Genomic DNA, 12,795 nt, shown 5'->3' with positions numbered 1-12,795 from the left:
GCCAAAGTAGGACACAGCAAGAAATTTTAAAATAAGAAGGATAGTGAATGAACGGACTCAAATTTTGCAGAGAGATAAAATAGAGACTGATAAACATTAGTTGAATTTACTCATTAGTAAACTTAATGAAAGTTGTTCTGGAGAAATGATGAAAGAAATTTGCAATTATTTAAAGAAGTTTTGGGGAAGAGATGAACGGATCTAGCCAACCTATAAGATGATTGGTTATGGAGAGGAGAAAGAAGTTAAGACTGTATCTAGGGATGGAATAACTGCTGATCATGGAGAGACTTTTAAGATAATAAAAAGACTTTAGTATACTAGCATTCTGATAGATGACTGAATACTGAGGGAGATAATGCTGCTGTCGGCAAGTGGATTTTCAGTAGGAAAAGGAGTCCAAAGGGGAATATTGTCTTTGGATTGATTCATGAAACTCCTGTCATAATTGGAGTGAACTTATTTTTCTATCACAGGAGCTTCATGAATGTCTCTGAAGTCAATACTCCCCCTCGGACTTTAATATTGTGAGCCCTGATGGAGTTTTATATTACTCATGGAATTATTTCATTTGCTAAGGAGAAACTTCAAAACAATTGTTTGTATTTACTCAACATATTTTTTTCTTGCAAGCTCTTTTATTTCTAATTAAAGTTTTTTGTTTCCTTGTATGCTTTTTCTAGGAAAATTCCTATCATCTTTTATAATATCATCTAGGAGATATTTGGAGCAGAGTCAACCCTCTCAGTTACATAAAATAAAGAATGGCATATTGTTGGAAAACAGATCTAAATCCCAGTGAATCACATGAAAAGCAGCAAAAGCACCAAGAATTTCACTCTGTAAATCAACCTCTTTTTCCTAGCCACACCGGTCTGGGTTTTGATCATGTAGTAGATGAGATCAGTAATACAATCCCACTCTATCAGAGAGAAATTGAAGAAAACACCATTTTTGTGCCCAGTGCACCACACTGGGACTCAAAAAGGCATTCATTAGATGAAGCACACCAAATATCCTTGAATGAATTCACTTCTAAAAGCACAGAACTCTCCTGTCACCAAGTTAATAAAACAGGAGTAATTGGTTTTAGGCATTCCGTGCTACCAAATCCTCAAAACATAAATAAAGAAAGCTTTGGGGGAAACCCCATAGGAAAATACCATGGTGCTGATGATTACAGATTCAATATTTTACCTCCATCATCCACTAGTGTGGATGAAATTAATTCACGGAGTGAACTGGATAACTACCATATAGGATTTGAATGTAGCATTCCTCCTATATATCCATCTTTCTCAACTGACTTGATGCTAAAAGAAGAAAATAAAAGCAGTAGAAATATGAACATTGTGGAACCATCTCTGATGCTCTTTAAAGGTTCTTTTCTACCCAGGACATGGGAAAGTACATGGCCAAAGAACAAAGAGGTATGTGTCATATATGTCAACCTAAAAATATGAATCTGAAAGAATCATTCAATAATGTGCTGCATTAATTTGGTAATGAGAGTAACTAATCTTAATGAGGGGAATGTATTAATATTATCAAAACTTCTGGGGAAAAAAAACTTATTCACAAATTCTGTGTTCCTGAATTAATGATTTTTTCTAAAGAAAGAGAAAATTTTTTATAATATTTTTAAAGTTCTGGTTTCATCAAAACTAAATAAAATGTTATAGTATTTACATTTTATTAGATAAAAATATCATAGTTGGAGGTTTAAATGATAGTATTTTCTATTCTTATTGTGTCATTATGCACACATAGAAACATACATACATTTCATTACATTTATATTTTGAGTTATATTACCATGAATTAAAACTTCATATCATTATTGGCAGGAAAAATGTCCTTTTACTCAGAGGCTACTAAATTATACTGTTGGCAGGCAACTTCTTTTGGGAACATTCCAACAGTAGGAAATTAAGTAATCATTGTGCAATTCATTCTGATGGTTTCATTAGTAGTTTTCCAGTCATTTAGTAACCACAGAGGTTCTTGTATAATATTTGAACATTTCTCTGCTTATACGGAGTCTAGACACAAGTGAAACCAGAATTAAACAGTAAAATGATGAAACATTATTTCAGCTGTAATTTACAGGTTTAGACAAGAGGATTTTTCATTTATTCAACAACTATTTATCATATTCTTAAACTATATATGATTAGGCATAACAAATGCAAAGAAGAAAACGCATAATACCTGATTTCAGCAAGAGCATATTGCTTAAATTAACCTGAAAACCAATAATGGCAACACAGTAAAATAATAGAGAGGATGAGTTCATAAGAGAAGAAACAACTAATTGTCTCTGAGGCACTTGCAGAAGAGGTAATACCTCAAATGATCTGTATTAAAAGTGCATGAATCTTAGGAACATTTACTTCTGATCATGACAATGTAACAAGTACTAAACTTTCCCTTACCACTGAAAACAATTATGAAATTAGACAAAATATATGAAGCAACTGATTTCAGGATTGAACAACAGCCAGTATAGACATCAATCCTTAAGAGAAGGGAAACACCAAAGTGCTGTTATGATCATCCTAGTGTCTTCAGGGCTCTTTCCTGCTGCTAGGCAGACTAGTGGAGCCCAATTTGAGCAGCAGTACCACTAAACTGAGGAGGCAGAGACTGCAGTTCTGGGCTGCAAAGGAAGCTGTAATTTGTAGGGCAGAGCACAGAAGGAACTATACAATGCATGGGGGTCAGGAGTCTATGTGAGATTTACTACAGATTGTTGGCCAAGAGGTTGTGTTCACCACACACAAGTAGAAGTTATGCAGTGCCAAAGTTCTGACCCAGCAAGAGAAGACACTGAGCTGAGAACTTCAGGCATTCATTTGAGATCACACAAAGCTATCTCTTACGAGTAAATATCGTGCTCTAAAGTAAGTGCTCTACCTATTAACTTACATGTGGCCCCACAAAAAATAAAATAGAGGCTGACAAGACCAAAACGATCTTAACTGCCTGCCTGCCAGAGAAAAATTGCACACTTTGTAAAAACAATTCCTAATGTGTCATCTACAATATCCAACATTTAATAACAAATGCACAGATGCTTAAAGAACAGGGAATTCTGAACCATAATCAAGAAAATAACCCAGTCAATAGAGATTCTGTGATAGAACAGATGTTGGAATTAACAGATAGGGACTTTAAGGAGATTATTAAAAGGATGTTCAAGAAGATGAAGTAAAGATGGACATAATGAGTAGACAAATGAGGAATCTCAGAAGGAAATTAGAAACTATGAAAAAACAAAGACTAATGGAAAATTTAGTAATATAAATATAGTATCTGTAGTTAAAAAGTCACTGGGTATGCTTAAAAACAGATATAAGAGGGCTTCCCTGGTGGCGCAGTGGTTGAGAGTCCGCCTGCCGATGCAGGGGACACAGGTTCGTGCCCCGGTCTGGGAGGATCCCACATGCCGCAGAGCGGCTGGGCCTGTGAGCCATGGCTGCTGAGCCTGTGCATCCGGAGCCTGTGCTCTGCAATGGGAGAGGCCACAACAGTGAGAGGCCCACGTACCACAAAAAAAATAAACAGATATAAGATGACAGGGGAAAAACAGTACTTGAAAGAAAAAGAATAGGGCTTCCCTGGTGGCACAGTGATTAAGAATCCACCTGCCAATGCAGGGGACAAGGGTTCAAGCCCTGGTCTGGAAAGATCCCACATGCCACGGAACAACTAAACCCATGTGCCACAACTACTGAGCCCATGCGCCACAACTACTGAAGCCTGTGCACCTAGAGCCTGTGCTCCACAACAAGAGAAGCCACTGCAACGAGAAGCCTGCACGCTGCAATGAAGAGTAGCCCCCGCTCGCCGCAACTAGAGAAAGCCCGTATGCAGCAATGAAGACCCAATGCAGCCAAAAATAAATATAAATAAAATAAATAAATTTATTTAAAAAAGGAGAGAAAAAAAAGAAAAAGAATAGAAATTACCCAAACTGAAGAAGAGAAAATAAAAGAATTATATAAAAGTGAGCAGAGACTAAGAAACTTAGGAGATAAGGAGCCTAATACATGGATAATTTTGGAATGCTAGCAGGAGAGGAAAGGAAAGAGAGAAAAATTCATTTGAAAAAATAATGCTCTGAAATTTTCTCCAATTCTGGTATAAAATATCAAATTACAAATTTAAGAAACTCAATAAATCCCAAACAGAATAAATGCAAAGACAACCACATGTAGATATGTTATACTCAAACATATGAAGACCAAAGTTGAAAAGAAGAACATAAAAAGTGGCAGAGAGGGGGAAAAAAATTTCATGCAGTGGAACAACAATCTGAATTAAAGCATTATCTCATCAGAAACGATGGAAGCCAGATGACAGTGGAATAGCATTTTTAAATCTCTATAAAAAAAGAAAAGAATCCATACTTCTATAACTGATTGAGTAAATGCTTGAAATTTTTAAATAAATATATTATCATATAAACAAATGTTGAGAGAAATCAGTCAGCTCACATGCACACAAAAAATACTGAAGTCAGTCTTCAGATGCAAAGAAAATGATACCAGGTGGAATATAGAAAGGAAAAAAGAGCAGCAAAAATGGTAAATATGTTAGTAAATATGAAAAACTACTTAATTTTTTGAAAGACAGCTGACTGTTTAAAGCAAAAAAACAGCATTTCATTGTCAGAGTTGTTGTATATGTAAACAAAAGATAAAAGACAAGAGAATAAAAGATGAAGGGAGGGTAAATGTTATCTGCTATTGGAAATTCTTACATTTTAAATGCAGTGGCACAATATTAACTCTAAGTAAACTGTGAAGTATTTACAATGCATATTGTAAGTTCTAAGCTAGTATAATCACTAAAAATATAGTACAAAGAAGAAAAACTAAAAATACAACAGAGAAATTAAATGAAACGGGATAAAAAAATCAAACTGCAAAAATCAGGGAAGGAGAAATAGAAGAACAAAATAAAACAGAAGAAACAACTAGAAGTACATATGAACACGGCAGTCTTAAATCCAGCAATACCCATAAATATACTAAACATATTCCAAATAAAAGGGAGAAATTGACAAACTAGATAGAAAAGAAAGGCTTTATTTTTTACAAGAGTCAAATTTGAAAAACTAAGGCACAGATAGGTTGAAAGTTTAAAAAAATAAAAATATTTAGCATTAAACCAACAAAACAAAGCTGTGTGTGGTTATTAATATCAGAAAATGAAGCTTAACTCAGGGTATTATTATTATTATTATTATTATTTTTGCGATACGCGGGCCTCTCACTGTTGTGGCCTCTCCAGTTGCGGAGCACAGGCTCCGGATGTGCAGGCTCAGCAGCCATGGCTCACAGGCCCAGCCACTCCACGGCACGTGGGATCTTCCTGGACCGGGGCACAAACCCGTGTCCCCTGCATTGGCAGGCAGACTCTCAACCACTGCGCCACCAGGGAAGCCCGCAGGGTATTATTAGAGAAAGAAAAGGGTCATTTCATAATAATAAAACCGTCAATCAGGAAGACATAATAAATTTAAATGTAGATATACCTAATAGTGGCTCCAAAATACATAAAGCAAAATTATTTAACTGAGCCGTTTATGGATTTAGTCACAAGAAGTGAAGCACATGTCCAAACCACACTTGTATATGAAAATTAATAGTTTTCTTTACAATACCCCAAACCTACACACAATACAACTGTTTATCAACAGGAAGATGGATAAACAAACTATGGAATATTCATGCAATAGAATACTACTAATAGGTAACTAAAAAAGATGAACTATTGATACATATGACAACATGAATTTTAAAACATATATCACTTAAGTGAAAGAAGCCAGAAACAAAAGAGCACATTCACATTCATTAATCTATGGTGATAGAAATCTGAATTAACAGTTACCAAATACATGTTCAGATTGACAGAAGGAGATATGGGGGAACTTTCTAAAGTGATAGAAATGTTCTATATTTTTTGATTGGATATTAATATTCACAGTTGCATATATTCCTCAAAACTCAAATTATATATTTAAAATTTATGTACTTTTCCATATGTATTGCTTCAGTAAATTTTTTAAAAATAAAATTAAAGGGCTTCCCTGGTGGTGCAGTGGCTGAGAGTCCACCTGCCGATGCAGGGGACACGGGTTCGTGCCCCGGTCCGGGAAGATCTCACATGCTGCAGAGTGGCTGGGCCCGTGAGCCATGGCCGCTGAGCCTGCATGTCCGGAGCCTGTGCTCTGCAACGGGAGAGGCCGCAACAGTGAGAGGCCCATGTACCGCAAAAATAAATAAATAAATAAAATTAAAAACATAATCACTTTTTAAAACAAAATAAAAATTTTAGAATTGTATTAATCTTTTCTCCACACCAAACTATTTTAATTTAACAGTTTTTATTTTAAGCTGACAGGTTGCTCCATTCAGCTGGTTGAAGTACCTCAGGGCAGTAATAGAAGTCTGGCCTCCTTTTGCAACAAAGTAAAAAAGTAAGTGTTGCTATTCCATTAAACTTAGAAATTTCTGTACCTGCATAAATTTGTCTATTTTAACATCACTGAACTGACTAATCTTGCATGTAAAATGTTAAAGCTCTATAATTTTTTAACATAGTTAAAAGTATAAATTTATGACAAATTAGTTCATTAATCAACTTCTGGTATTGCTTTTGTTGTTTATAGTCAAATATATTTTTCCCCTGAAAATTTGGCTACAGACAAATGTTTTATAATTTCAGTCTTGCCCTTGCTGTTTGTTGATAGCTTAGTTTGCAGTGAATTAATTTCTCATTTAATGGCACATAAGTGACTGACTTATTTGGCTCTGTCCCAAATTAGCATAGATTTATCCTTCTTACCTGGGATATACTATTTAGAACGATGAGAGTAGCTTCTGCTCAATAACTCAATCTTACCCTGAATGGGCTGCCAGAATGTTGAACAAGTACATGGGTGTTTGTCCACTGAAAAACAAATTTGATCACAAGGGGATCCCAGATCCCAGATCCCCTTTTTGCTAATCTAAAAAAAGAACTTATAAAGGTACATGCTTCTTTTTTAAAGACCAATCTCTCATTATCAATTAAAATTTATATAATGCCATCTCTTCTATTGCTAAGATTCCTGAAAATTTTGAAAAATTAATGCACTTACATTTTAGTTATCTTGTTTTTTATCCTTTTTTGGTTGTTTTAAATATAATAAATATACATATAAATAAACATTAGCTTATTTATCAGCTATAGCAGTGGCCTGCTAAAGAATCATTTGGGATTAAAGATTTGAATCATTTATTTAATCACTGCCTTAAAAGGCTATCTGAATGCCTAATAACTAGTCAATGCATGACAGATATTCAAATGAAGAACAAGCAAGCAAACAAAAAAGCAAAGTCAAGTTAAAAAACTTGTCACCATATTGGAAGAACCGAAAGGCACACATACAAAATACAAAACAAAGCAGTTCAAATCCGTGCACCTATATTCAATCTTTAATTAATTTCTTGCTCCAGTTCACAGAAGAATATTTTAAATGGCACTTTGGATTCCTAATTAGGATCTTTACAGATATCAATATTGATTCTGTCAGGAATGAGCTACCCACTGTAACAACCTGACAAGCATTGCCAGGAACTTGACATTTTAAATCTAAGATGTGATAATTTCTACCCTCTAAGCGAAGAAATAGCTCTCTCAATATCACAAGGTAATACCTGGTATAGCTCCATCAAAAAACACTTATTATTCGTCTCTCCCATCAGTTTTTTTTTCAAGAGAATATAATATTCTTTGATGAAGTCTTGTGAATGCAATAGTGACGTGAAAATATTTTATGTGATGGTTTGCCAGTAGCTCATGGTACATTTTTAAATTCTTAAATGGAATTTTTTTCCAATGGTTTCTTTCAAAGTAACCATGAGTACTAAAAAAGACAACCAAACAATAATAAACTTTACAGTAGTAAAAAGAAGATAAGTGTTATATTTACATTTTTTTTGGTTTTCTATAATTTTTGTTGACAAATACTCATATAAGGTTAATTAAATTTATATATGCTTAATTATTTTGTACACAAACACACTATTCACTCAATAGCAAATATTTTTGAGGACCTAATATGTGCTAGGTGCTATCCAAAGCTCTTAATTCAAAGAAGACAGAACTGAATTTGAAAGCCAAGTTTCTTAAGAGAGCCTCCAAAATTTCTGGAAAGCCATATAGAATGGATTTATATGTCCAATTTCATCAGTGGTTTTTTTTCTAACATTTAAATAACCTTACCTAATTCCCGCCATACACCCTTAAAGAGGCTCTGTAATTTGTGGGATTTGGTTTCTTGTTGTGACATACTTTTAAGGCACATCTCTCAAGAAATATGTCATATTTTTATTAAAAATACAATAAAATGTCATAGCACATGAAAAAAGTTTTTGGCCCACAGTAGATGCTCAGCAAAGGTTTAGGAAAGAATCAGTCATGAATTTACATTTTAAATTTAATTCTCCAAAATGGTAGAAGGTTAAATCATGTATGTGTACATTGAGTAGTACCTTATCATATGGTTGAATGCTAGATCATAAAGCTCCTCAATTCAGAACTGGAGTCCAAACCTTTGTTGTAGGGTAAAACAAAGAAGAGTGGCCCATACCTTTATCCTAAGCAGTGGTTCTTGAACTGCAGTTCTGGAGCAGCAGTAGTACTGGCTTATCTGGAAAACCACTAAAAATTGGGGAGAGGGGGGGAATCCTCCACATATCTACTGAATCAAAAACTTTGGGGATGGAACCCAGAAAAAAAGGTGATTTTGATACATGCCAGACCCATTGGGTGCATACACACTTTTCCATTTGTGAGGTCCCTCAAGGAGGGGATGTTTTGGTAGAGTTTAAGGGCATAGAGATAGAGCTACTTCAATGGACCTACACTACTTTAATGCTGCAAAAATAGTTAGAATAAATGCCAAGGATGTAATATATATGATACATTACATAGAATGCATACACAGAATGCATAATTTTTCATTCAGGAAGAGCACTACAAATTTTAGAGGTCTGCAAAATTAACAAAAACAGAAAAAAACCTAGGACTTCATATTCATCATCAAAAGCATTTTAAATATCTAGTTACAAATAATTTTAGGCTAAATTCTACATGTAGGCATAAAATATGGCTCTACAGGGATTCAGCTGTAATAATATAATGATAATTATGATACATTACATGGATATATTGCTTTACATTCTACAAAAGTCTTTTATATGCCTTTTCTCTCATAAACCTTTAAAGTAGATATAAATATCCTCATTTGTGCAAACAAAGAAACTGGTCATATAACTTGCCTCTGACCATAAAACTACTGAATAAAAGGAGGAGATATGGAGATATATGTATATGTATAGCTGATTCACTTTGTTATAAAGCAGAAACTAACACACCATTGTAAAGTAATTATATGCCAATAAAGATGTTAAAAAAAATTTTTTAAGTTAAAAAAGAGTCAGTATTCAAACTCGAGGCTTCTGACTCCAAGGATAAACTATTTTCCAATTCTCTTTCTGACACAGTAAGTAATTGTTCAGAATGTACAAATGACTTCTGGGCTCAATGATTTACGTAAAAGCCAAAGATTTGTGTAAAACCCCAAATTTAAAGAAAATGGGCTGCCAAGAATGGTATTTACCAATTTGACACAAACAAGAGAATGTATTCATCAATAAATGAATAAATAATAAATGAGTGACTTCTGGCTTGACAAAGGCATGAGCCAAAATCAAGGGGAGGAGTTCATGCTTCAAAAGGCAATGTCAGTGAAGCAAGCAATCACTGTTCAGAGTGAATTTTCATGTTTTATAAGTGGCAATGTATTCTTAATTGCTTCAAATGAGGTGCCCCAGGGAAAACGTAAAGACCAGAGCTTTACAGTTGCTTTTGGTTTAATTGTAATCTTTACCAATCTAGCTTAGCTAATAGCACTATACCACAAATCGGCTGCTGGTTATTTTCATTTTTCAAATCTTCTATAGCAAACCCTGCATGAAGTTTCTTAAAATCTTGTCCTAAGTATTTTTTCACATATATTTTTCAGAATAAGAGGAACATATCATGCAGCTGACATTAATTCCAATTCGGGGAAGATCTGGAGCACAACTACAGCATTTCCATACAAGTTCTTTTCTAATACTAAGGTTAATATAAATATTTTTACTGATGACTCAACACAACAACTTCATTTTATGCCATATGGTAAGCAATCTTGCAAATAAGTATAAAAATTTACATAAAGCTGGTATAGCTGCCTTGAGTCCATAGACTGAAGTCATTAAAAGAAGCAGTATTAGCTAGTATTTTGCCCTGAAGTGAAGTAAGAGGAAAACAGCTGGAAATCTTTTAATATTTGTTTGGCTATTGTTTTTTAGAACTCTCTTCATAGCTCACCCCAGGACACCTTATTTTCCTGCTATGAAATAGCAAGTATAGCAAGTTTTTAGCATATTAAAAATAAAAGCTAAATTTCAAAAAGATTCTAGATAAAGACTACATGTAAGTGAAAGTGGCTGTCACACAGCCTCTATCTCCACAGTGAGAACTATAATAGTCCTGTACAGCCCAGCATAGTTAGCAGCTCTACTGAATCGGAGCCTCTGGATGGATCCCAGGTATCTGTATTTTATCAAACTCACCAGATGATTCTCATTTCTCTAAAGTTTTAGAATCTCTTTAAAGTTGTTTAATATTTATTTCACTGTTACCATCAACCATTTTGCAAAACAATATTAGTTCTTCACACATTAGTTGCTACCAAGTTTCTGCGTATCAACTGTTGTTTCTTGACAAATAATGGTCCAATAAATTTTTTTCATCATTATTATTATCACTGTATTTTGCTTCATTTGCTTTCTTACTCTAGCCAAGGCTCTGACTTAGTACAGATGACTGCAAACATAACAATGCTATGTAGGAATATTAGTTAGGACCATCTGGTTTGAAACTAACAGAAACCAACTCCTGCTGATGTAAGCAGAAAGAAAAATTTTAAGATTACAGGGATTTCTTAAAGAATTTAAGAGTAGGAATTCAGCAAAGATTTGGGAATAAAACACTGATGTACAGGCAGTCCAAAATTCCTGTATGTGTCTCACCTCATCTCCTCTCTGTATAATTTCTTCTTATGTTTCTCTTGCTTTCTGCTGACTCATTTCCCTTACTTTTCTGCAACACATGGAAAGCTAAGCTCTCAAGCTTAAATGCTATTTGGCCAGAGATCTAAAGAAAGTTCAACCTCCCTATTGGATCTGTTACCAAACTCATGTTTGGCTGCTTGCTGCTCAAAAACCAATAATCAAGAGGCAAACGTCAATAGAAAGAAAAGGTGTTTTAATCAGAAAAGCCAGCAATCTGGGGAGAAGGTAGACTCATGTCCCAAGACCAACTCCAAAGACTCTGCTCAGCCATGACAGTTCTTAAAGGGGAGAAAGGGGAGGAAGAATCTCAGTGAATGGTAGAGGCAGGAGATTGGGTTATGCATTGTTCTCCATTCTGCGAAGGCAGGCTGACTCTCTCTTCAGATGTTATCTTGCCTGTGTGATATGCCTGCAGGATTGCTAAGGAGACCATTGTGGGTAGAGAACTAGTCATTCTTTAACTACTTAATTCTTTATCTTACTTCTTTTTATCTAGGAAAAGAATCAACAGGTTAATTAGGTTCTTTCAAGGTTAGAGGGGAACAGAAATGGGCAAACAGGAAAGGGGCAGAAGAGCTGCTTTCAGATCCCCTTTCAAATTTCTAAAACCAGAGTTCTGATTGCACAGCCAAGATCAATAGTGCTGTACCTTGATCCAATCAGAATGGCACCTGGGTTATGTTGACTTAAGTTGCTGGAGAAGAGGAAATAATTATGAACTAGGGAGACCACTCCTATTCTTCCAATTTATAATATTTAATTTCCAATATTATATTTGACAAAACAGAGGCCATTTTTGACTTTTATAAGAAGTTTCAGTAAAGTGATTAGGTCATTGTTTTTAGTGTTAGAGATGTACAGTGGTAAAGAGGATGTCTGTGGCCTCAAAGATAGTAAAAGTGTCTATAAGAAGAAGGGGGAGGAAGGGATGATTAGAGGGGAAGGAGGAAAAAGCAGAGGAGGGGAGAGGACACATTTATGAAAATATACAGAGTAGCATATGCTGCTATTAGGAGGAAAACTTGTCTTCTGCCCATTTAAATTTGAAGAGGGGTTAGGCTGTGACACAACTGACAATAGAGAAATTAACAGGACAAAAGGTTTCCTTATACATGCATGCAGGGGTTACTCAGTAATGTGTAAGCTGCTGAAACCCAGAGGTAAATGTTTACATAAAAAGTTAATGTAAAAGTGTGTGTGAGGAGGGAGGTGTTTAGAGCTTCAGTAAGGAAATACATGTATATCTTTTTATGCTAATGGATGGGCAGTTGGTCTCCTTCCCAGAAGTTGCAGGAAACTCTCTCAGAAGAAAGTTGATAGCACCTGTATTAGGGAGTCTTGGCTATAGTCAGATAAGAAAAGTGAAGATAAGTTTTCAAATATTTTCACTTTAAGATAATCTTTATGCCAAAACTGTGATCCCTCCACCACTTTATATGAGTGTTTTACTAATAATATAGATGTGCTCTAGAGAACAAAAGTCTGAAAAGCATTTCAAGAATGACCAATAAGTTGCTGGAAACTTAAGGAATAATGAAACCTAGATAAGCAAAGAGGACGAGACAGTGAGAGGTTTTCATCCAAAGAGAATTGTTTCTCCCAGAGTGAGAAAATA

At 34.9% G+C, this 12,795-nt stretch overlaps 1 protein-coding gene across 6 annotated transcripts in view; it reads left to right on the top strand.

The window, feature by feature from the left end:
- Window positions 1–764: 764 nt before the first annotated feature.
- Window positions 765–12,795, top strand: part of PIK3C2G (phosphatidylinositol-4-phosphate 3-kinase catalytic subunit type 2 gamma) — a gene marked incomplete at both ends in the record, with an annotated part of 352,092 nt that continues 340,061 nt past the window's right edge. For 5 of the 6 annotated variants that reach the window (XM_079715212.1, XM_079715210.1, XM_079715209.1 and 2 more), the window contains 3 exons: window positions 765–1,430; window positions 6,408–6,490; window positions 10,085–10,242. In XM_079715212.1, the coding sequence (XP_079571338.1) occupies window positions 765–1,430; window positions 6,408–6,490; window positions 10,085–10,242 (907 nt within the window). Of the gene's footprint in view, window positions 1,437–6,407; window positions 6,491–10,084; window positions 10,243–12,795 lie in introns of all 6 variants that reach the window. The other variant, XM_079715211.1, reaches the window with a different exon arrangement.

This window comes from Hyperoodon ampullatus (assembly GCF_949752795.1).
Source record: "Hyperoodon ampullatus genome assembly, chromosome: 11".
NCBI lineage: Eukaryota > Metazoa > Chordata > Mammalia > Artiodactyla > Ziphiidae > Hyperoodon > Hyperoodon ampullatus.
Note: the sequence above shows the minus strand (reverse complement) of the source record. Positions and strands in the feature narration are given on the sequence as shown.